General features: G+C 39.9%; 1 protein-coding gene across 1 annotated transcript; it reads right to left on the bottom strand.

The window, feature by feature from the left end:
• Positions 1-6,133: 6,133 nt before the first annotated feature.
• On the bottom strand, positions 6,134-10,651 carry LOC131217005 (probable inositol oxygenase). The gene is made up of 11 exons (XM_058211686.1): positions 10,507-10,651; positions 10,176-10,278; positions 8,513-8,594; positions 8,212-8,416; positions 7,653-7,712; positions 7,494-7,546; positions 7,272-7,394; positions 7,108-7,177; positions 6,915-6,993; positions 6,536-6,617; positions 6,134-6,440 (listed from the first exon to the last, which is right to left on the bottom strand). The coding sequence occupies exons 1-11, from the start codon at positions 10,535-10,537 to the stop codon at positions 6,414-6,416; spliced, it is 915 nt and encodes a 304-aa protein (XP_058067669.1). The 5' UTR covers positions 10,538-10,651; the 3' UTR covers positions 6,134-6,413.
• Positions 10,652-24,507: the final 13,856 nt, after the last annotated feature.

Genomic DNA, 24,507 nt, shown 5'->3' with positions numbered 1-24,507 from the left:
GTAATTCAGATCACACCCTCTTTCTAATGCATCGAATGGGTAAAGTAACAACATTGATAGTATATGTCGACGATATGATAATTACTGGGGATGATACAGAAGAAATATCTCAACTAAAAAACAGTTAGCAGCTGAATTTGAGATGAAGAACTTGAGGGGACTAAAATATTTCCTGGGAATAGAGGTGGCTAGGTCTAAACTTGGCATCTTCCTCTCACAATTGAAATATATTTTAGACTTGCTATCTGAAGTGGGAATGCTAGAATGCAAACTTGCGGACACTCCAATGGTACAAAATCACAAATTGGGCGAATATCAAGACCAAGTACCAACAGATAATGGAAGGTATCAAAGGTTAGTGGGCAAACTAATTTATCCCTCTCACACTCGACCTGACATTGCATATTCTGTAAGCGTGGTTAGTTTATGCATTGCCCCAATGAGGATTATATGAATGCTGTAACCTGCATATTGCGATACATGAAGGCTTCTCCCGGGAAAGGTATTTTATTTTCGAAGAACCATCACTTGGGGATTGACGGCTATATGAATGCAGATTGGGCGGGGAATCTCTTGGATAGAAGGTCTACTTCTGGTTATTTCACGTTTGTTGATGGAAATTTAGTTACTTGGAGGAGTAAAAAACAAAAACTGGTAGCACTTTCAAGTGCAGAGGCGGAATTCCGTGGAATGGCTAAAGGACTTTGTGAACTTCTCTGGCTCAAATAGTTGCTAACAAAGATTGGTTTTGCTCCTACTACAAAGGTGAATTTGTTCTGTGATAATAAAGCTGCCATCAACATCTCTCATAACCCGGTTCTTCACGATAGGACTAAGCATGTGGAAGTGGACAGACATTTTATCAAAGAGAACCTTGACGCCGAGATCATTAGATTTCCATTTGTTAAGTCTGAAGACCAATTAGCAAATATTCTTACTAAAGTTGTCTCGAACAAAGACTTTCACAACTCACTTGACAAGTTGCGCATCAGAGATCTGTATGCATCTACTTGAGGGGGAGTGTTGGTGTGAGTTGTCATAGTTATCTGTTAGAGAGAAATCAGGGGAGGATTGGAGGTCATTTTTGAATGAGAAATCTTTTTCTTCAATAGCTGTCCATAATTATAGCTAGGAAACCTGTATAGCCAAGTATAGATTTATCATATCTTGTACATATTCTTGTACCGAATCATTGTAAAGATTATCGAAATATACCGGAAACGATTTTCTGACATCTCCTTGGTTGTTCTGAAACTAGCCATTTGGATTGGAAAAACGGATTCTAATTAGATCCGGACTCCCTTACTTCTTGGATTTTCTTTTTGTAGCTTATATGTCGCGGAGATGATCGTGACTCATTAAAGACTAGACCTGGAACTACCAAAGTCTCTTTGATGAAGACAACTAGACCAAGATATGTTAATCTCAAGGGCTAGATCTGGACCAGCCATGGCTAGCTAACATCTTTGCTGATGGCATACCTTGTTGATTTCTAGATGTTGGATGGTCCAGATCAAACCATCCCTTGCATTTGACCATGCAATAAGTGATAGTCTGGAGCGAGGTGGGGTTTAACACTTGATACTGATTTATTATTGGACCATGCTGGATCTGGTTCTCCCATTTTCTTAATTTTGATTAATGTACAAAATCGGGAACAAAATTGAATCGATGCGTCTATCTCTCCTAACTTAGGCCTGAACCATATTCGAATTAGCTTGAACACAGGTTCGATCTCTTGATGTTCAGAACCTTCTCGATCGCTAATGCCTTCACTGAAGGTCTCTAGGAAATTGTTCCATTTTGGAAGGACCGCGAGAGATGACCTCATCGAGAATATCATTGCTAGATTCGAGATAGATCTATTCTCTCGACGGATTTTTTTATTTTTTTATAATAAACATGTAAGGAACGTTGCCTAATAAATAAACACGTTGATCATGACCACGTGGCACGCAATGATGGTAAATTTGCGACGTATTTCGTCTGTCGCAAAAATCTCTTGGTTTAACGACGAATTTAATCCGTCGCTAACAGAAAAAGTCTGTTGTTAAGCTCGTCTTTTTCAAACATACGTAGTCCGAACGTTTGAGGATTTTCGCGACGGACCAAAATCTGTCGCTAAAATCTGATTTACGGCGTATTTACGACAGGTTTTTGTCCGTCGTAACTAGGCGACGGACGAAATCCGTCGCAAATTTTGATTTGGCATTCTTACATCAGTTGCAAATTCCCGCCCAAAGTATCAAATGGCGCACTTTTCAGTTGCTTTGCAACGGATCATGGTCCGTCGTAAAAGGACTTTTGCCTAAATGTTAGTTTTTAATTTTTTTTTTTGAATATGGTGGAAAATTAAGTGTTTCTTTTTTTTTAGTCTAATAATTGTTTCTTAATAGAATTTCAGTGGTTTAATTGTACATATTTGTATCTAAGATTATTTTTTAGCAATTGATTGAATGCAAAAAGAAAATTTATTTTGTTTTTGTATCAAATGAGTGGAATTTTTATTTTTATTTTTTAATTTAAAACTAATATTTAAATGATTTGTAATATCACATGAAAAAGAATATTGAGAAGTTTAAAAAATTTAACAATGTTTGAGAAAAAAATTAGATTTTGAAAAAATAAAAATTGTGATTTAATAAAAATCTATTTTGTGGGGAAAAAAAAAAGAATATTGAATAAAGTTGATAATTTAGAAAAAAAAAAGAATTTGATTTTTGAGAAAAAAATAATATCCTGAAAAAGAAAATTAAAAAAATTATAAAAAATGTGAAAATTTTCATGATGTTGAAAATGAAAATATTATCACAGAAATTTCATGATGTAGCAATAGAATTTGTATTGCTAACAAAGATTGGTTTTGCTTGAACATAGGTTCGATCTCCTGATGTTCAGAACCTTCTCGATCGCTGATACCTTCTCTGAATGTCTCTAGGAAATTGTCCCATTTTGAAAGGACCATAGAGAGACGACGCCATCGAGAATATCATTGCTAGATTTGAGATAGATCTGTTCTCTCGAATGATTTTTTTTTTTTTTATATAAACATGTGAGGATGACCATGTGACACGCAACAATTCATTCCCATAAAGGCATGCATAAGGGTCCATACCATCACATTTAATTTAATAACAAAATGCATAAAGTTGAAGAAAAATCAACCGAAGTTCTCTTCAGGTGCGACTACGTCTCTTCCATGTGCGCGAAGCACATAGTGTCACAATGTGACAGTTTTCTACTTAATCATATAGGCACCAAAAATGGATGTAAACAAGCACCGTGTCCAAAGAATCAATGACTTCAACAGCAGGTGAGAAGTATGTGTACAACAAATACGGATCATTGGTAAAGCCATTTTAACCATCTCCACTTATTTCCACTGGTAACCCCCATATAATTGGGTCTGTTTGATTCACCGTTCATGGAACATAAACAGTGTCCTAACGATGGCCCAGATCTCACGAGCACCGCATGCAAGCAAGAGCATTAACGAAAAGGGATATTTATAGATACCCGTTGAAGATCTGCAGTGGGAAAACCTCTTTTCGACTTTGACGAGGCGGAGGGGAAACGTCATTAATGCTTAAAAAGTCTATTCTTTTTCCCGAATCTGCCTCAAGAAAAGGTGCAAAAGAGATGGCCATCCCATACAGTTGATTATTAAAACTGTCCATCCATTTTGTACGTTCATTTTAGGCCATGGGTCAAAAGAATGAGGTAAATCTGACCTCTAATCAAGTTTCAATGGTGGCAATTTTAAAACCGAAAAATAAATCTACCTAACGTGATCCACTTGAGCATCGGAACTGTTTCATTTTTTTTTCTACCCTAAAATAATATAGAAAATGGATGGACAGTATGAATTTTTCACAAACAATATGGTGGGCCCCACCTAACTTACCACCCAAGGATGATTAAGTGGAGTAGGTGTGACATTGGACAGCATTGGTAGTGAGGCCCACCTTGATGCATGTACTGTATTGTCCAGCCTTTTGATAAGGTCACACAAAACTGGATGAAAGGAAAAGAAAATATCAGCTTGATCCAAACTTTTTGTGGCCCATGAAAAAATTTTAATGGTCAAACACCAACGTTTCTTGTGTTTTGATCCAAATAAGATTCAGATATGCCAAATTTTTGGGCCCATCTCCCAAAATGATTTGCAAATACATATGAACAGTGTGGATATACAATACATGTATCTAAGTGAGCCCCACGGGATAGCACCGTGTGCAGTGAGATGGGGTTGCACCTAATCCTCTCCCTCCATGGGGAGGTGGATTGCCTATTGAAGCGGCCACTAGCCAGGTGGCTACTGGACTGTGAGCTCCGCCAAGATGTATGTGTTTTATCCATACCGTCCATCCATTTTTTATAATTATTTATCTAAAAGCCCAAAAATGAGGTAGATCCAAGTCTGAGGTAGACCACACCATACGAAAACAGTGGTGATTAAACTCCCACCATTAAAAACATCCTAGGGCCCATTGTAATGTTTCTTTGCCATCCAATCCGTTGATTAGGTCACACGGACATGGATGAAGAGAGAACACAAGTATAAACTTCATCCAATTTTTTTGTGACCCCCAAGAAGTTTTTAATGGTCCGCGTTCAATTACCACAATTTCCTGTAGCGTGCATGGTCTACATGAGATTTGGATCTGCGTCAATTTTGGGATCATGCCGTATGATGATATAAAAAAAATGGATACACGGCCGGCATGCATAAAACACATACATCATGATGGGGTTCAGGAAGCTATATCTTCAGAAGCAATGGGCATCCCTCCCATGAACCGTGGCTGGGACCGGGAACCAGTGATGTGGTAGACCCTGACCGTAGGACCCACCTGGATACATACAATGTATATCCACGCCGTCCATACGTTTTGGTAGTTTATTTCAGGGTGGGATTCCAAAAATGAAGAAGATACAAATTTCAAGTGGACCATGCCGTAGGAAAACAATGTAACTGAACGCTCACCATTGAAAACATACTAAGGCCCACTATAAGGTTTATTTGCCATCAACCTATTGATTAGGTCACAAAGATCAAGATTAAGGGAAGACAAAAACATCATCTTGATCCAAAACTCATGTGGCCCCTAAGAAGTTTTTAACGGTGGATGTTAAATCATCACTGTTTCCCGTGATGTACTCCACGTCTCCACCTGAGATTTGGATCTGGCTCCGTTCTGGAATAATGCCGTAAAATGAGCTGAAAATACAGATGGACGGACGGTGTGGATATACGATTGCTACATTAAGGTGTAATTCACGTACATAAAAGCACCTTGTTGGATGTGACAGAGCCGCCAGCAATTACAGGTGGCTGATTTATTTTTGAAAGACATATCTGACCCACTGCACAGGGCGTACTGTGATGTTTGGGAGAAATCCACTCCATTCATCCGTTTAGGCAGATCATGTTAAGATAAGAAATAAAAAATAAGGTTGATCTGAATCTAGAGTTAGCTACACGGCTGGAAATAGTGGAAATGGACTACCTACCGTGCAAAACATTTTAGGCTTGACGGTGATGTTTATATGCAATCCAAACCGATAATAAAGTGGCCCAGCTGCTTTCATAAGGTCTTTATTACTGGGAGGAATTGAAAGATAAAAAATATTAGCACGATCAAAAGCTTATGCAGCCCACGAATGTTTCAACGGTGGGCGTCCAATGTCTACTATTTTCTGTTGTGTGGCCGTCTTGAGCTTTGGATTTACCTTAATTTTACGCTTATGCCATAAAATGATTTGTCAAAACATTCCAACGGGGTGGATTTTTCACAAACACCATAGTGGGCCCCACCTAGCTTGGTATCCCTCAACATTGACCGCTCCCCTATTTTTCAAAAGAAGGGCATTTGAGCATTGTATAAAATAAGGTTTTAAAACCGTACGTCATTGCAAGGTATAAGATGCCAGGCGGTTAATCCGTACGGAGCAAAAAGTTAGCGGATTACTTCAAATATTTTAAAGTTTGGCTGTTCTTTGAAAATCGATTAAAAGGTAGGTAGGTTATTGTAAATGACCCCAAAAAAATCCAATAGAAGAATAAACACCGGAAGCATCAAAGTGCATTAGAAAATCGTGCTTGCTGATAACTAATCAGAACGCCTGGATCTCAAACAACAATAGTGTGTGGATTCCAAATCCACTCTTATTAATCAACGGATTATGCATTACACCAATCGATGACCAAACAATACGTGGAAAACCAGACAGCAGCATTCGAGAATTACAGCTTCCAAAAAAATAAAAATGTGAATGATCTTCTCCTCAGTGAAGACCACCTTTATTGCACATACAATACAATCTAACATATGAAGAAGTATCTCTCAAGAGTTTATAAATCCGCACTCTTGCATCAAGCACTTCAGGATGATAATCGACTGCTCCAATCTTCACCATCTTAACTTCGAAGGGAAGTACTGCAGCAAATAGTCTTAAATTAAGAACTAAGAAATTCTCAGGAGAAAAAGAGATGAAATTCGTCGAATGTGGAAGCATTTCAAATTGTTCTCACCTTTTCGATGAGTGATAAGTAGTACGGCTTCACTTTCTCGACGTCGATCCGGACATCACTCTTACTATAGAGGTCATATTTGCTGCACATGACAAGAAAATTTAGTTAAATCGATGTAAACAATAGAAATTTGATGATGGGCAATGAAATGTTGGATCAAGAGAGCATGTTTGGATGCTCAAATGAAATGAATCGCAATAACTCAAGCTAGGGTGGTGACATTTTAGTTCATACAATGGCTGTATCAGTATTGCAATCCAATGCATTTCAAATTAAATGGTAGGACTTGCTCCATTTTGGTCCTATCCACTTCTTTGAAGTTTTGAAATTAAGCATCCAAACACTGTACTACTTAATTCTTTTTAAAAAAGGGTCTTACTGGAATATTTCAAGCCACTTTAGATTTTCAATATCCTCCTCATTCATCAGGTATCTGTATGCTCCTGTCTGGAGTAATGCTGCAAGATGACACAACGGAAACAGTTGCTATTTAACTGAATTGATCTTTAAAATGGCCGGCTTTAGTACACAAATCACAACGTATGGATGAGATAATAAGATCTAGTACTTACGGCAGAGCGAATGGTATCTGATAATGAACAGAGCAATTGAAGGTAGAGTGGTCTTGTTTCCCTTGGTCACCTAAGAAGAATCAGTGGTTAGATTCAATGCTTGTGTGTATAAGAGAAAATTGAAACAATCCCATTAATTAGAATGGCGCTGTGAAGGGAAATACCAAGTACAAATAGTCGTCGTGACCCCACGACATCAGTACATTGTTGAGTCCGCATCCTTCTGAATAAACTCCAAGCTTTGTGTTGTAAGCAGGATTATTGAAGTCGGGATTCTGATCGAAGAACTGTAAAATTCCCAAAAAAGAATGTCAAAAAACCTAATTAAGATAGATTAATGCTTAAAAACCCATGTAAGCAATTTTTAAGTAGTGCAATGAAAGTACCTTGTAATGAATGTTGGATTCATCGAAAGCGCACCCGACGGGGAACGTGTCTCCTGTAACATGGATATTCATGAGTAATAAGGAAAACCCAAGAGGGAAAAAAGATACGAGATTTTGTACTGAATACTGGAATACTGTTTGAAAAAAAATGATTCTTACCCACAACAGCCCATTGGGGAAGCTCTCCGAAGCTAGGATGAAGCAGAACCTTTCCTAGATCTGAATCACACATGAAATGCCAGTGAAGTGGTACATTCCGATGCAATGTTTAGTTAGAGGTAACGTATTTATCAATCGAATCAAGGGAGCAGTTTTTTAAACACTTAGTAGTCATTATGTAGAGATTAATTACATAATTTCAATGGTATATATATGTGTACTAAGACAAAGCGAGCTAAACGGCAGTCTTTTCCAGATCGAGCAGTTGTTAAGCATGCCCAATGCTTGCTTGGTTAATTGAAACATCTCCTGATCTATTTCAAGTTGTGGTCCCAAATGCAACAACCCTTTTAAAGTGATCAGACCAAAAAATTGATAATCTCTACATAGGGTTGAAGCTGGGCTAGCTGCGTCTGGTTGGGCTGCTGGCTAAAGATTCGGGCCAGGAGTGGATTGGATTGTTGGCCGAAACGAAAAGTCGGATATTTTCATCCATATGTAAACAGCAAAGATGAACCAAAACAGCATTTGACATGGGGATCTTGAAATGGGTGCATACCATGAATTAGGCCAGTCAAGTGCAGCCAATCTTCATCGGGATAATCCTTCCTGATCGCCTCAGCCGTTTGCAACGCGTGCTCGAGCTGAGACTCATCGAGATCAGGATCGCTTTCATCAACGAATGAGTTGAGGAGCTCACAGCATTCCCAGATGCTCATCTCAACCTTGTTCAACTTGCCATACTCCTCTCTCATTCTCTTCACCTACATGTTTCCATGACATGGGCCCACAAAGTTTAGAACATTGCCTAAGTGTTCAAAAATCCATGAACTGTCCAAATATAGTTTCGTGGGCCTTACAAAGTCATATGACTGTTGGCTGCGATTCATCCGATACAATTCATCGACAGTCTTCTTCCGTTTGCTTTCGGCATCATAATCCCTATATAACATTCCATCATTGCATTAATTTTCTTTTGTGGATCGCCTAATAATTATGGATAGTCTTATAGTAAGTAGGCTTGTTGATAGGCTGGGCCCAGGCCAATCAAATCAAAATTCAAATAGGCCGGCCCGTTGAGAGCCATATAATTATCGGTGAGTATGAACTGTTGATTATTATAATTAATGAAACTATGGATAATCTTACATTGGTGTAAGTCAGCCCATCAACATGCCACCACACTGACCATGTTAGTGCAAGCGTGCAGGATCTGATCCATTCATCAGGTGGACCCCACTATTTAGATGTACCGTACCAAAATTAAGCGAGGCCCACATAAGAATTGGGCTACACCGTACAAAACAAATGGACGGACAAATATTGGCTCATGTGTTGATATTAGACACCCGTGTGGGATAAGCAAACCTCATGCACGGAATCTCAAGGCAATTTTTTTAATGTTTTCTTCATGACTGAAATATACCCCCATAAAAGAAAATAATTTACTTGAGTTAAAAGTCAAATGCTTGATACTCTCACTATCTCGCTCCTACCCGCGGCGCCGTCGTGCACGTGGAACATGTGCGCGAGATCTGGCTGCTCGTTGGCTAGCCTAGCAAGGTCAGGATGAAATTTTGGTAGGGCCCACGGAAGAACTTTCCAGATCTCGCACTAAGTACTGTCCCAAGCGTATGAAACTAGCTTACATGCAACGGCCACCTTTCGGTGAAAATGGTGGGCCCAATCATGTTCAGCTGGGGTCCCTCTCTCCAAACTCATAAAAGAAATAATAATTAAAAAAAAAAATAAAATCCTTTTTAAGGGAATGATTGGTGTATGCACTCATAACTACTGTGATCAGACGGTAGAGATCGGGTGGTGCAGACCTAAGCAGCTCCATAAATCAAATGGGTTGTTGGCCCCACAATCGACCATTGGCGATCGTGATAAGCCCATATACCAATCCACGTATACCTACAAAGACTCCTTTGCTGATGTGCTGAAAGCCCAAACACCAATTTCCACCACAAAACACTCCTTGTAGTTTCAGAATGCAAGAGAGAAGATTGAAATACTAAGGTTTTTGAGGCAGAGATGAGAAATTATTATTATTTGTAATTAAAAATCCTTAGAAAATCTCGTTTTCAACACACATTTACCGACGGTTATCAAACGTCGCCACACATTGGGGGCATTAGCATGTGATAAGTGCACCCGTTTGCACATTCTCCTCATTTGTGATGGTGGTAGTGTATCAGGCAACATGCGTATGTGTGGGACCCACCTAATAAAAGCCATGAAAACACTAAACATGCAAGGGAGAAAATACAAAGAACTAAGGTTTTTAAGATGGAGATGAAAGACTATTTGTTTGTTGTTAAAAGCCCTTAGAAAATCTCATGTTTAACACATTTATTGATTGATATTGAACGTTCCACAAACCATTGAGGACATATCAGCGTGTAATAAGTGCACCACATTCCCCTCATTTTGTGATGGTTGTAGCATATCAGGCAACACACATACTATCGAATAAATTAGAATAATTCTGGCAATTGTAGTGGCATATTAGAAAATAACCTATAAGTGTGGCCAAACGAATTTGTTTCTGGCACTACAAATCCACCGTCCAATATCAATTCATTTGAATCAGCGGCAATCTTCTTCTCATCAACATCAATTCCTGAAAATAACAAAGCCATTTGAAAAATAGGTTGGTCTCCATATCACATTAGTCTACACGACAAAAAATGGTCTATAAACCACATATGAATTCTATCTTTTGGGTAGTGCCGGCATTGTAGAGAAAGCACATGGACAATGCAGCGGGTGATGTGTATCATGTCGGACTACCGATATGGTTTATACATGAAGTTTCGGTGCATATTTATACACAGGTGCCAGAACTCACCAAGTTGAGGCTGTTCAGTGATGATTGTCATCTTCCTACTAAAATTTCAGAATGGGAAAGTCCCAAAATGCAATTTGAGAGAGAGAGAGAGAGAGAGAGAGAGAGAGAGAGAGAGAGAGAGAGAGAGAGGTGTGGGATGAAAGGATGGGATTAGAAGGTTATTTATAGATGAGAAAAGGTGATTGGGTTTTTTAAAGAAAAAAAGCTAAGGGGATTTGATAAATATTGAATTACGAAAATACCCATGAGTAGAGGTGCAAGGAGACGATGATTGGAGGGAGATATTGGGCATAGTAATAACAAAAAAAAAATGAAGAATCTACAAAAAGCTAGGATGGATAATTACAATTGAAAACAGAAGCGGATTCGGTGGTGTGTTGACGTCACCTAGTTCTGTGGGCTCCTCCATTATGTACCTGTTATATCCAAACCGTCGGTCCAGTTGATGAGATCGTTTTAGGCTATTTTCCAAAATAAGGAGGATCCAAAGCTCAAGTGAACCACACCACAGTTTATTTGCCATCCAACCTATTCATAAGGTCACAGAGACATATATGAGTGGAAAAATCAAATTCAGATTGATCCAAATCTTCTGTCACCCGTAAGATTCTGGTGTGTGGTGAGCTTTGACACTGTCTCAGTTTTAGGATCAAACCCTAAAACGTACGATCGCTTCAAATGGACGGACGGTTCGGATATAACACATATATTATGGTGGCCCCACAGAACTTGGTGATATCAAACACACCACCGAGGTAACACCACGCAATCTGCCCGCATTGAAAACTTGCATCAACCAATTTTCAGACGTCTGACTCAGCTCCACGTTGGTGGAAACAACATCTCAAAATGACGATTCAAGGATTTGTACAAAAATAGAAAAAAGGAAAAGGAAAGTGGTCCCACATGACGTGTCATCCAGTCAAGGGTGAGGAACTTGGAAGCGGATTGGCTAGTTTAGACGAGCACTGACGCTCCTCCCACGAGCTCCGAGTTGTACGAACGGTTCAAAGGAGATCAAAGTTACATGGGCCCCACATTGATGTATTTATTATATCTACACCGTTCATCTATTTTTAGAGATCATTTTAGAGCATTATACAAAAAATGAATCATATTCAAAGATCATGTGGACCACACCACAAATAGCAGCAGAGACAATGATTTTCACTGTTAAAAAATTCGTAGGGCCCACCATAACGTCTATTTTCCATCCGATCTGTTCATAGGGTCACAAAGACCTGAATAAAGAGGAAAAACAAATTTCATATTGATCCAAAACTTCTATGACCCCAAAAATGGTTTCAATGGTAGATGTTCAATCACCCACTGCTTTTTGTAGTGTGGTCCACTTGATAGTTATATCTATCTTATTTTTCGTCTCGGGCCTTAAGATTATCTCTCCAAATGGATGGACGGTTTGGATATAACACATACCTCATGATTAGACCCACAGAACTTAAGCAGCTATATAGCTGGTGCGAGGTACACCAGCCAATCCGCTTCCGAGGAACTTTGATACTCTTTCAGGCGCAGATGGTTAATACGCGGTCACTACCAACTTCCAAACTTGGCATGCGCTTAACTAAAACTTAAGCATTCAGATGGTGGGTCCCACTTTAAATGGCTCCTTAAGCGAAACCCACACTAATTTGATTTCACAACTAGCCGATGGCTCGTCAACCGAAACCCACACTGATTTGATTTCACAACTAGCTGAACAAAGAACATTTAATGAACGGCTGAAATGGAAGATATTCAACGGTCCAAATTCAGGAAACAGGTGTCGTTTTATCCGAGGCTAGGACCATTAAATCAGATTGATTTACCGGATGATGACCTATCTATAGTGATTTACACAATCTGGACGGTTTAGTTTGAATAATGGTGTGGGAGTTTTCTATTACGATTGCGTATCAACCATCACACTCTGCCAGAGCATCATGAAACTCCGCTCTCCCATGTTCGACGACTGTTTATCCACCTAAAAATGGAAATATCTGAGCGGTGACATCCAAGGCGTTGAAAATGGAAACTGATTGTGAAGCCACGGAGGATCCAGATAAAGCCACATGGGCAACCATATCTCCAAGCATTATTGGACGCCGATTTCGTGCGAAAGGCAACCATATCTCCAAGCATCATTGGACGCCGATTTCGTGCGAAAGGCTTTCGCACGAGGTTCATGCGATGGAAACCTAGGTGGGCCCACCATTATGTTTGTGTGAAATCTACCCGTCCATCCGTTTTCTGAGCTCATTTTAGGAGTTGAAACCAAAAGTGAGTAGGATCCAAGCGTCAAGTGGCTGCACTAGAGGAAAAGGAGAGTCGGGAAATTTCTACCGTTGAAACCTCCCTGGGTCGCCAGTGATGTTTGCATGCCATCCATACCATTCATAACATCATTCCTACCGGAATGAACTTAAAACACAAATATTAGACTAATTCAAAACTTATATATGTATCCCCATGAATATTTCAACCGTGGACGTTTAATCCTTACATTTTCGGCCCACTTGAGTCTTGGATTTGGCTCATTTTTGACCACATGCTTTAAAAATGAGCTTAAAATAATGAATGGACGGGATGGATTTCTCACAAACATCACAATGGGTCCCACCTAAGGTTCCAGGTTAGGTGGGACCATTGCAATCCGTGTCCGGCATTGTTACCTAACAAGCCACAGTCGAGGGTTGAATGTTATTGAATTGCAGTTGGTGATTTTAATATCATTATTACACAATGATTGCATTTTTGGAAATATTACTGTATTTTGATGGGGGTAGAGAAAAAAAATATTGTAATAAGTGAAACTAGTATTGTTTGGTATATCATAGAAGTATAATTAATGGACCAAGTTTCACAATAGATGCTAGTCACTTGCATGCATGTATAAGTCTAGGTCATATATATGTAAAGATAGTACATGAGTGGATGGCATGGATAAAATGCATGCATAAATATAGATCTCAAGATGTAGTGTATTTCAAAATTCACTAGCAATCCTGTTGTCTCAAATATTGGAATTGGATGCTATATATGATGCATGGATTAATCCAAGCCTTCTTATCATTTTCAAACATCAAATGTAATTTATATGGGACCAAATGAAATTCTAGACCAACTAATCCTCTGATCTAAATATGTCCTAATTAATAACTAAATCTATGCTAATGTAATATTTATGAGTAGATAAAAAAGTATTCAATGCTAAATTCTAATACCTATGGTGGGTCATCAAGCGCTAGATCTCTCTAGGCATGGGACACGCATATGAGATCTAGAAGATAGACACGTATATGAGATCTAGAAGGTAGATAATCCACGTGCCAAAAATCAGCGCCATTTAGGTGATCTTAACCATCGGCTGTAGGCTTTCTCAGTGGCTCATTTCAATCCTTGGAAGTCCTTCGAGGTTGTATTAAGAATGCATTGGAATCCAAATAACAATCACATTCCGGTGATTCTCAATCATCAACTGTACTTGGCAGCTTGTAATTGGAATCTACACAATTTAGACTTATTCTAGTAAGCCAATCGTGTGGATGAACACAGTCCATGTAGGAGCTTTGTGAGGGCCATTGTGATGTACCTGTTTTTATCCATACTGTCCATTCATTTTGCTAGATTATTTTAGGACAATAGCCTAAAAATGAGGCAGATCAAGGTTTAGGTGGACCACTGACTAGGGCTTGAACGCCCACCATTAAAACTTCTAGGGAGCTCCATTAGTTTTGGATCAAGTTGATATTTGTGTTTTCCCTTTAATGTGATCTTTTAGGTGGACCACCGACTAGGATTGAACGCCCACCATTAAAACTTCTAGGGAGCTGCATTAGTTTTGGATCAAGTTTATATTTGAGTTTTCCCCTTTAATGTGATCTTATGAATGGTTGTGATGATTGAGGATCCATGGAGTATATTGGGTAGTACAGTTTTCTTTTTATAAGGGCTAAAAGCAAATCACTAGGACCGTTGATCAATCACATCTAAAAGTTATTAGGAGATGCCCTTTTCATAGTAGGAAGAGAGTAGTTACTAGTTATAGTGATTAACAATACCACTCATACATTGACCCAATGGACACGGATGGTCAGCAAAGCATCCAACCTTTGTGGGGCCTATCAGTTGTATATATAAATCATTTCAACTTATCAACACATTGCTAAGATGGGACATATTGGAGAACTTGAGGAAGCCTTAAAAGGTCTTATTATTCCCTAAGCACTTCAAGGGCTGAGAGAAATGAGAACTCAGCCGACCGCTAAAAGCTGATTTGACATGATCATTTTTACTTGAGGTGTAACTGACCTGGCCCTTATAGCCATGAGATATCAAGATAATCAAACTTGGTGTAGGAACTTCAATGGGGCGGACATCAGGATAAACTAAAACCCTGAAAAAAGTTCAAATACACCTTGGAGTTATCGGCAGTGCCCCCGCTCTCTCTTTAGACACACCAGATGAAGTTGTCTAAGGTGACATTAATATGACACAATTTCCAAATTATGATAGAAGCTTATAACAATATAAAGTTTGGTTAAAGTTACATCATGTTGTATCCTTAATTATAAGATTTGGAAAAAAAAAAATCAGCTAGATCTAAAACTTTAGTGGACCACATCAAAGGGAGCAATTAGGATGAGATACCAACCATGGGTTATGTGTGGTGCTACCATGGTGCGCATCTTTCATCAAACCAGTTAATCAGGTGAAACTCAGTAGGCTGAAGTGAATATACAAAAATCAGACTGACCCAAAATTCTGGCGGACGACACTACATGAACTTAAGTGATTTTAGTAGCAATTTTACTAATATTTTGCATGTACGGTCAAAATAAGGGTTCTCACCTGTTGAGAGAAGTGAATTTACACATACAAAGTGGGTCCCACAGAGCTGGGGTGCTTCCCGCAATTGCTCAAAAGAGGTTTTGTAGACGGAGGCGATTGTGTCCTGCCCTCGCCTGGATCACAATCCCTCCAGGCAGGGCCGGGCTGTCGGGCCCACTGTGACATACGGATTTTATCGCCACTGTCCATCCATTTTTCTAGAACATTTTGGAGTATAACCCAAAAATGATAAAGATCCAAAGCTCAAGTGGACCATATAATGGGGATTGAACGCCCACCATGGGCCGCATAAGTTTCGAATGAAGCTGAGATTTGTGTTTTCCTTTCATATAGGTTTATATGATCTTATGAACATGTTCGATGGAAAATAAACATCAAGGTGGCCCCTAAGAAGGTTTTAATGGTGTCTGTCACTATCACCACTGCTTTCTGTGTTGTGGTCCACTTGAACTTTAGATCTACCTCATTTTTCAACCCGTACCCTAAAACGATCTTAAAAAAAAATGGATGGACGGCGTGGATAAAGCCCATACATCACGGTGGGCCCTAACAACTAGATGAACCAACTTTATATGACGTTTGGGAACTCTCATACACCTCGATGAACCAACCCTAGATGAAAATCCACCAAGATCAACTGCCCTATAAGTTACCATTGAATAATTTCTCTTTTTCGTCTGCCAATGTTAACAATATCAGGTGTTCTGAAAATTCATTTGTATCTACTGACAGTGATAGGATTACTGGGATCATCTAAAATTGCAGGGTGTGTTTGGTTGCCACTTAATTCATTTCACTCTACCTAAGGGGCTGTACCATTTTTCATTTCATATATAAATACTTGTAAATGGCTAATTATAATTATTCGATTTTATGCCTGTTTGGAAGTGGCTGAGTATTTAAACCTTTAAAACTGGTCCCAAAAGTGGTGACTTAAATTTTTGGGCCCCACCTTGATGCATGTGACATATCAGGCTCTCCATCCATTTTAGTGTAACATTTCGGGGCATGATCTAAAAAAAGAGGCAGATGTACGGCCCCACTGTGATGTGTGTGACATATCCATGCCGTCCATCTATTTTATGGAACATTTCAGGGCATGATCTCAAAAATGAGGCAGATCCAAAGCTCAAGTGCCCCACACTAGAGAAAATAGTGGTCTTAAAACGTCCGTCCACAGTTGATTGAGTGTTTCCTTCCTAAAGTTTACAATGATGTTTATTTGTCATCTAACCTGTTTATTAAGTCACACAGATATGGATAAGAGGATACCAGAAATATCAGCTAGATCCAAAATTTCTTTGCCCCAAGAAGTTTTTAATGGTAGGCGTTTCATTCCCACTGTTTCATGTGGTGTGTCCACTTGAACTTTGGATCTACCTCATTTTTGGGCTCATGCCCTAAAATCAGTTGGAGAAATGGATGAACAGTGGGGATAAGCCAAATACATCATAGCAGGCCCACATTTTTTGCACATCTCCTCCGTTTATATATGCATTGAAAAAAGCTTTATTTTCAATCCCTACTAAAAAAATAATCTCTAACACATAACCACACAATTAAGTAAAACTAAGGGGCATGGCACCCATGACACCCAAACAAGATAAACAAAAAAAAGAAAAGAAAAGAAAGAGAGATTCAAATGAGAGCGACAGATAAAAAGAAAAAAAAGAAAAAGAAAAAGGCAAAGAGAATGTCGTGCTAAGAGGGACAGAGAATGGTATCATCATCCCCATTTCCTTTGTTGTAGAGTAGTGGAGTCTTGGTCCTTTTAATTTTTGGCTAACATTTTAACATAATATAATACAACAAATGTATAGAATAAATGTCACACAACCATCAAGGCAGGCTCCCCAACCTCAGCTCTCTAATAAACACCTTCCATTTAAGTAATTGACAAAGGGAAAGAGAAGTGTTGTGGGCTACTTGCAGAAAGGATTTGAAAGTACAAAAATGCCTTTAGAAAAGGCAAACTTCCTCTGAGATGAGGTTAAATCACCTTTTAAGTGGCAACCGAACAGGCCCATAAAATTTCAACTGTAGTAGGGCTAGTTTGACATATTCATTTTCCCCTCCTTGGGACAATAAGACACTGTAGAAGATGTTTTTGAAAAAATGTAAATTTCACAAAGAAAAAAAAAAAAAAAAAACCTACCTACAAATTATAGAAATTACACTCCACTTAAAGGTGGGCACGGGAAGACTCGATCCGAATCAAATGAGTGAGTCGTTCCGAACTGAGTAAGTTTCGCCCAATCCGTACTCAAACCGAGTTGAGTTCGAGTTACCTAGTAACTTGACCCGAAACTTGATTCGGTTAGACTCGACTCGATTTGAAACCCAGGTGACTCGGGTTTGGATATATATATATATAAACCTAATTTCCATCATCTCTAACCCTAACTGCCGCACCTTACCCCAACCCGATCCCAAACTCTCTCTCTCCCTCCCTCATTCTCCTTATCTTCTAAGCCCGGCTTCTCTCTCTCTCTCTCCCTCCCTCATACTCCTCATCTTCCAAGCCCGGCAACCACCTACCATCATCACCATCCTCCTCCTCCTCCTCCTCTCTCTCCTCTCCACTCTCTCGGTCTCTCCCTCCCTCATCTCTCAATCCAACTCGGTGCCAACTTGACTTGACTTGGTACTTCTGACCGGATCAGACTTGGTTCGGATTAGTCCACACCAAACCAGACTCGGATCGAATCAGGCATGCTGGACTCGGTATTGAGTTGGATAGAGTTTGGGTCAGGCCTATTTCAAATCTGGATCGAGTCAAGTCAGCCCTAACTTGGTCCAACTCGACTCGATGCCCAGCTCTAACTCGATCCACTACCTTATCCAAAAGGTTTACAATAAGTTACCTTATTAATTTAAGTAATTATCATTTAACTACCTTAGTCTCTTAATGGAAGTTAGGTTAGCCATGGAAGAAAAAGGGTTAGTGGCTCAGGTAGGCCTCATTATGATGTTTATGTGAAGTCCAGCCCAACTACCAGGTGTGTCACCCCATATTAAGCCCAAGAACAAAAATTCAACCTAGGAAGTGATTTAGGTTGACCACACAATTGGATATGATGTATCAAGCAATGCTTACATTCTAAACTTTTTCCCTTGGTGTTGTCCACCGGAGTCACAGATGGAGGCCCATCAGTAGTTCAGATGAGCCACAACAAAGGGAAACAGGTTGGAGGGTGAGAGTTATACTGTACACTATTTTGAATTATGTGGTCCACCTGAATTTGCGATGGGGCTGATTTTTGGGCCCTGAGCCTAAAATGGGATGACTCACTTAATGATTCAGGTGGATTTCATATAAACACCATGATGGGCCCACCTGAGCTGTCCACTCCTTTGGTAGCAAGGCCAACCCCAACTTCCACGTTAAGAATGCAACCGAGGTAGTCCAATGATAAGTAATGTAGTAACTTTCTGAAGATATTTTCGAAGAAGGTTTGGAATAATGTAAATTATGTAATAATTACCCCCAAATAAATAAAGAAATAAATAACGTTCATTTGATTAGCCTTCTCTCCAGTTCAGGATCCTAACCGTCCAGTTAACGCTCAGCTGCAAGTAGAATGCGAGAGGGGATTAATTGATACTCTGGCATCGTACAACGCTTGATACATTGGCACTTAGGAATTGCACATGTAGCAAACAACAACTCAAATTTAACCGACTAAATCCTGAAACCACTGTCTCTGTTCAAAAATGGGTTTGATTGAATCTGATTCATGGACACTTATTTATTGAAATTGAATCATCAGATTTTTTTTTTCCCTCCATTTTTAACCACCCGGTAATTGGACCACATCCAAGCGAAGCCCCACGACTTGGACTGAACTTGAACTGTTTGATTTGAATTACTTGTATGGCTCCCAGGCAATTCTAAGTAATTTCTGAGCGCATGTGTGTCATACATCACATTGCCAACTATCAAACTGGCCATTTTGGTTTTGACTGTCCAACTGCGGCCCTTACCCAAAGGAGTAAGGCTCTGGCCTCTAGGTCCGATAGGCTCAGGCTTGAAATCTAGACCTAATGTTTGAATGAGGCTAGGCTAGCGCCAATAATAAATAGCCCGGCCCAACTCTGCCCATTTCCTTAGTACATATAAGCATATGCTTGGTTGATGAATGCTCTTATTTGAAAGAAATGTGTTAGAGAAAAACTTTGATTCTTTAGAAGAATATGATGGTACATAAACATGCTTTTACCAATTGCACATGTATCATATAGATAACTTATCTTTAACTTATAGGACCAACTCTAGCTTGGCTAGCCTGACTCTCTATGGTCAGGGACAAGGCAAGAGCCTCTGCATTGGGCTAGGGCCAACCTTGACACGATCCTATCACTCATTGACATCCTCATAAACATTAAAAATGGTATCAAGCGGGCTCCAACCATTTATTTTACAAGGTCATTTGAATGAGGTTCATTCTACAACTTTACACGCCACACATGTGCCAGCCAAGCAAGAATGCAAGACATCCGCGCAATGCATATGGTAGCTGGTGTCTGGAGTTGTTTCTTGAAAAAAATAATATTATACTCTTTGTACATACCTTAGTTTATTCTATGACTCATGCATTCATTAGCTTCGTTAATGCATGTGGGACATGAAATGTGTGTGGGGCATGAAAATGATATTATGTTTAAAAAATGGAATTCCTCTGCTTGTCAACCAAAAACTTGAAATGTCGAGGGAATTTGTGGACCATGAATCTTGGTGTTGCCATTATCACTTGCCAAGTTGTAGGATGAACATGAGGGAGCTAGCTGATAAAAATGGAAGGTCTTCACCATCGAGTTCAACAATAAATCAGCGTATAAAACTCATAATAAAAAGGAAAGTGAATGCAAGATACTGGGATGGAAATCCTTGTATCACACATTGTATAGAAGGTTACAACTCTAAGGAGCGAGTTCCAAATGAGAACTTTCTCTTGTATAAGTACAAAAGGATTCTAGGTACTTTTAAATTAATGATTTGGATGGTAATAGCTAGCATTCATTTAACAATTATGAATTCTCTATAATGTTATTGGGCTAATTTTCCAGAGTCCAGCTATAAGACTTAAAAAACTCTAAAACATTTCTGAATTCTCTATAAAACCCTACAAAACTCCCACAGTTTTACTTAATTTAGATGTCTTTATTGGCCCGCTTTTTAGAAAAAATAACTTATTTTTTTATTAGTTGTTTTAAAAAAAAAAATTACTATTCAACTTTTAAAAGTAACTTATTTCCTTTATTTTCACTAGTGACCCAGCAACTTAGAAAATTATTCAAAAGAATATACTCTTTGTGACTATGAATTCCTTTTAAGTTCATGGAAAATCAGCCAAGGAATGGGTAGATGATCTAGTGGGCCCCACATGATGATGTCCCATATCGAGGTGGCCCCACACGATGGACGATCCATATCAAAAGTCCACCCTTAATGATGAATGGCCCGCATCCAAAGTAGGCCCCGCATGACAGGCAACCCATAGTGAAGGTGGGGCCCACATGATGGGCAACCCACATTAAAGGTGGGCTCCACATGATGGGTCATTAATAATGGTGGGCCCCACATGATGGATGTTCCACATCAAGTTGGGCCCCACATCATGGACAGTCCACATAAAAGGTTGGGCTAATGATGAGTGGCCAGTATCCAAGGCAGGTCCCACATGATGGACGGCCCACATCGGAGGTGGGTCCATAAGATGGACGGTGCACATCAAAGGTGTGCTCTACATGATGGGTAATGGATATAGAAGATGGGCCCCAGATGATGGACAATAACATTGATGGTGTGCCATATATGATGGATGATTACCATCAAAGGTGGGTCCTACCCAAAGAATTGTGCGCATTAAAGGTAGACCCTTAATGATGAATGACCCATGATCAAAGTGGGCCCTGCATGATAGACAATAGATGTGAGGGAGACCAAATAGTCTTTCAGAATAATTACTAATGTTGAAAACCAAATATGCTCTTCTATTTTTTGGATGATAAGTATATTGTTTATCAAACATACTTATATGTTGATTAAGTATAAACCAAGATAAGTTACTTATGACATAAGTAACTTATCCAAAGTAAACTATTATGGCATTTGGATTATAAGTTACTTAAGATAAGCTACTTAAGTTAAGCCATAAGTAGTTTATCTTGGTTTCTACTTAATAAGTAGATAGGTATGTTTGATAAACAACATACTTATTAATCAATAAGTAGAAAAACATGTTTGGCTTCCATCATTATAAGTAATTATTCCTTGAGTCTATTTGGTTCCCCTCATATCCACCACCCATCATTTGGGGCCAACCTTTGATTTAGACCCTTTATTGTGTAGGCCCCACTTTTGATGTGGGTCGCCCATCATGTGGGGCCCACCTTGGATGAGGGCCATTCATCATTAGAGACTGGCCTTTTATATGCACCGTTCATTATATAGGGTCCATCTTTGATGTAGGCTATCCATCGTGTGGGTCCCACCATCAATGTTATTGTCCATATTGTGGGGTCTGCCTTCAATATCCACCGCCCATCATGTGGAGCCCACCTTTGATGTGCATTGTCCATCATGTGGGACCCACCTTTGATGTGGGCCATCCATCATGCGGAGCCCACCTTGGATATGGGCCACTTATCATTAGCGCTGACCTTTGACGTGGACTGTCGATCATGCAGGGCCCACGTTGATGTGGATTATCCATCATGTGAGGCCCACCATTATTAATTGCCCATCATGGATAGCCCGCGTTGATGTGGATTATCCATCATGTATGCCCCATCTTCAATGTGGGTTGCCCATCATGTGGGGCTTGCCTTGGATGTGGGTCATTCATTATTAGGGGCCAACCTTTTAATGTGGATCATCCATATATGGGTCCAACTCAATAAGGCCCATCTATCATGTGCATCCCAAATTCAATGTCCATTGCCCATCATGTGGAGCCCACCTCTATGTGGATTGTCCATCATGTAGGCCCCACCTTTGAAGTGGGCCGTCCATCATATTAGCCCGCTTTGAATGTTGGCCTCTTATCATTATGGGCCGACCTTTGATGTGGACCATCCAATGCGGGCCCACATTAATATGGGGTCATCCATCATGTGGGGCCCATCTTCTATGTGGACCGTCCACTGCATGAGCCCCACCTCTAATGTAGACAGTCCATGACATTGACCGTGAGAGAAAGAAAGGTTAAAAAAATTATAAGTTGGAAAGCTAAAAAGAAAGCTTATTAAAATAAGTAGCTTTTAGCTGATAAATTACTTTTACAATAATGCTTACCAAAATACCATAAGTGAAAAAAATAAATTAATTACTTGACATATATTAAAAAGTAACTTATTTGGATGATATCCAAACGCCCCCTACATGTTATATACAATCCTCTTATCTACAATGTGCAGATTATCTTCCAAGCTTGTGACATAGCATCCAGATGCTCTGAAGGGAACATGCGCCACGTGTGGAGAGCACTTTTGAGTTTTGGGGCTAACTAATCTCATAATCTATTCCGCACAAATTGAGTTTTAGGCAAGAAATGGGTGGAATGTCAAAGCAGGGTAGGTGCCTACAAGGCACACTTACACTGGACCTAGCAAAATCATCAGTTGACAGACCATGACCATCTTTCATCCTGTCCAGAAATTAAGGGGGTCCACTTGTTGGGCTGGACTACCATTTTCTCATGCAAGTGTGGCTTGTCTGATAAGTAGGAGGGCCTGAACATTTAGGTGGCCACACCTGATGAATGTAGCGAATTCAACACAAATGCACTTCCTTTGAGAGAGAAAACCCTCTTGTATCTATCAAGGAGGCCGTTAGCTAGGACTGGCAACAGATCGATGGGTCTTGGGTTGGTTTAAGCCCGGATTTTAAACCAGTCCGGCTGGGTAAGATGAGTCCATGGTTCTAACTATCGGGCCCGATCAGAGTCTATGATGGACTACAAGCATCTGTAGGGAGTGCTCAAGGATTTTGAGTCAGCTAGCCCTCGTTTGGCACCACCGTGGATTTCGAATACTCGGATTAGAAATTTCGTGAATTTGAAATACAGTGGATTCCGAATTCTTTAGCCGTGTTTGGCACCCAGGATTCAAAATCTCCAGTGATCAAAAAGTAGCCTTGGACTTAAATTATGTAGTTTATTTGGAGGAGTTTGAATTTAATTACTAAATTAACTAGAATTACCGTAAGTACCTAATGTTTGACACAATGATTGTAATATATACTTTGGCTGAAAATGATGAAATTCTAAGCCTTCGACGGGTCATAAGCTGAGGATATCATCAGTAGACTATGTGCCCAATAAATTAATACCCTAGGACACATATTGCTCTTCTGTCTTAAAAAAGAGTGCAAAAAAAGAAAAAGAAAAACAAAAAAGGAGGAGATTTCCAAGCAAAAAGGACCTTGATTTGGAATACACTCAGACCGCCCCAAATCCTTGTTACCAAACGACTCCTAACAATTACAACCGGAAATAGGATTCAAATCCTACTCTATTGATATGTGCCTGTGATACACAGGCCACTCATCAGGTGGGTCTTGTGACCAAAGAAGCAGGGACTCAAACATCAGATATGGATCAATGGTAGAATCATTTTAACCACAACCTTTTATTTCGACCAGTAGGGCCTGTCTAATTCACCGTTTGTTGGTGCAGAAATCTGGTTAGCTTTCCCCGGACCTTCCTTCGTGTACCAGCACAAGGGAAGAACAAAGGAGACCCTGGCAAGCATCGGGGACCTCTGATGCCTAAGTCAGGTAGGGAACCTGGGTCTAGTTGAGTAAGGAGTTTTAGGTTTTCTCCATGGAAGGGGCGTGTATATATATGTCCTTTGGAAGCGGTGCTGGGTATAGCAATGAATCCGCCATGAGATACCGTATTATACTAGGAGACTGATTTTGAGGAAGTGCGGTTGTTCCTCCGAGATCCTCGGAGAGAATCTAGAAGGTTTTCTGGTAGGTTTCATGTGGTGGGTAGCCAACTAGGCCGGGGTCCAAGGCTGAGCTCGACCTTGGGCTTGGGCTGAGCTCGACCTCAGGCTTATGTAAACCGAAGTTGAGGTCGGGCCTGAGGTCGGACACACTGAGCTTGAGGTCGGGCAGAATGAGCTCGAGATCGGGCAGACTGA

The sequence above is a fragment of the Magnolia sinica genome, chromosome 1 (genome assembly GCF_029962835.1).
Source record: "Magnolia sinica isolate HGM2019 chromosome 1, MsV1, whole genome shotgun sequence".
Lineage (NCBI taxonomy): Eukaryota > Viridiplantae > Streptophyta > Magnoliopsida > Magnoliales > Magnoliaceae > Magnolia > Magnolia sinica.
The sequence above is the reverse complement of the archived record's forward strand: the minus strand, read 5'-3'. Positions and strand labels throughout refer to the sequence as shown.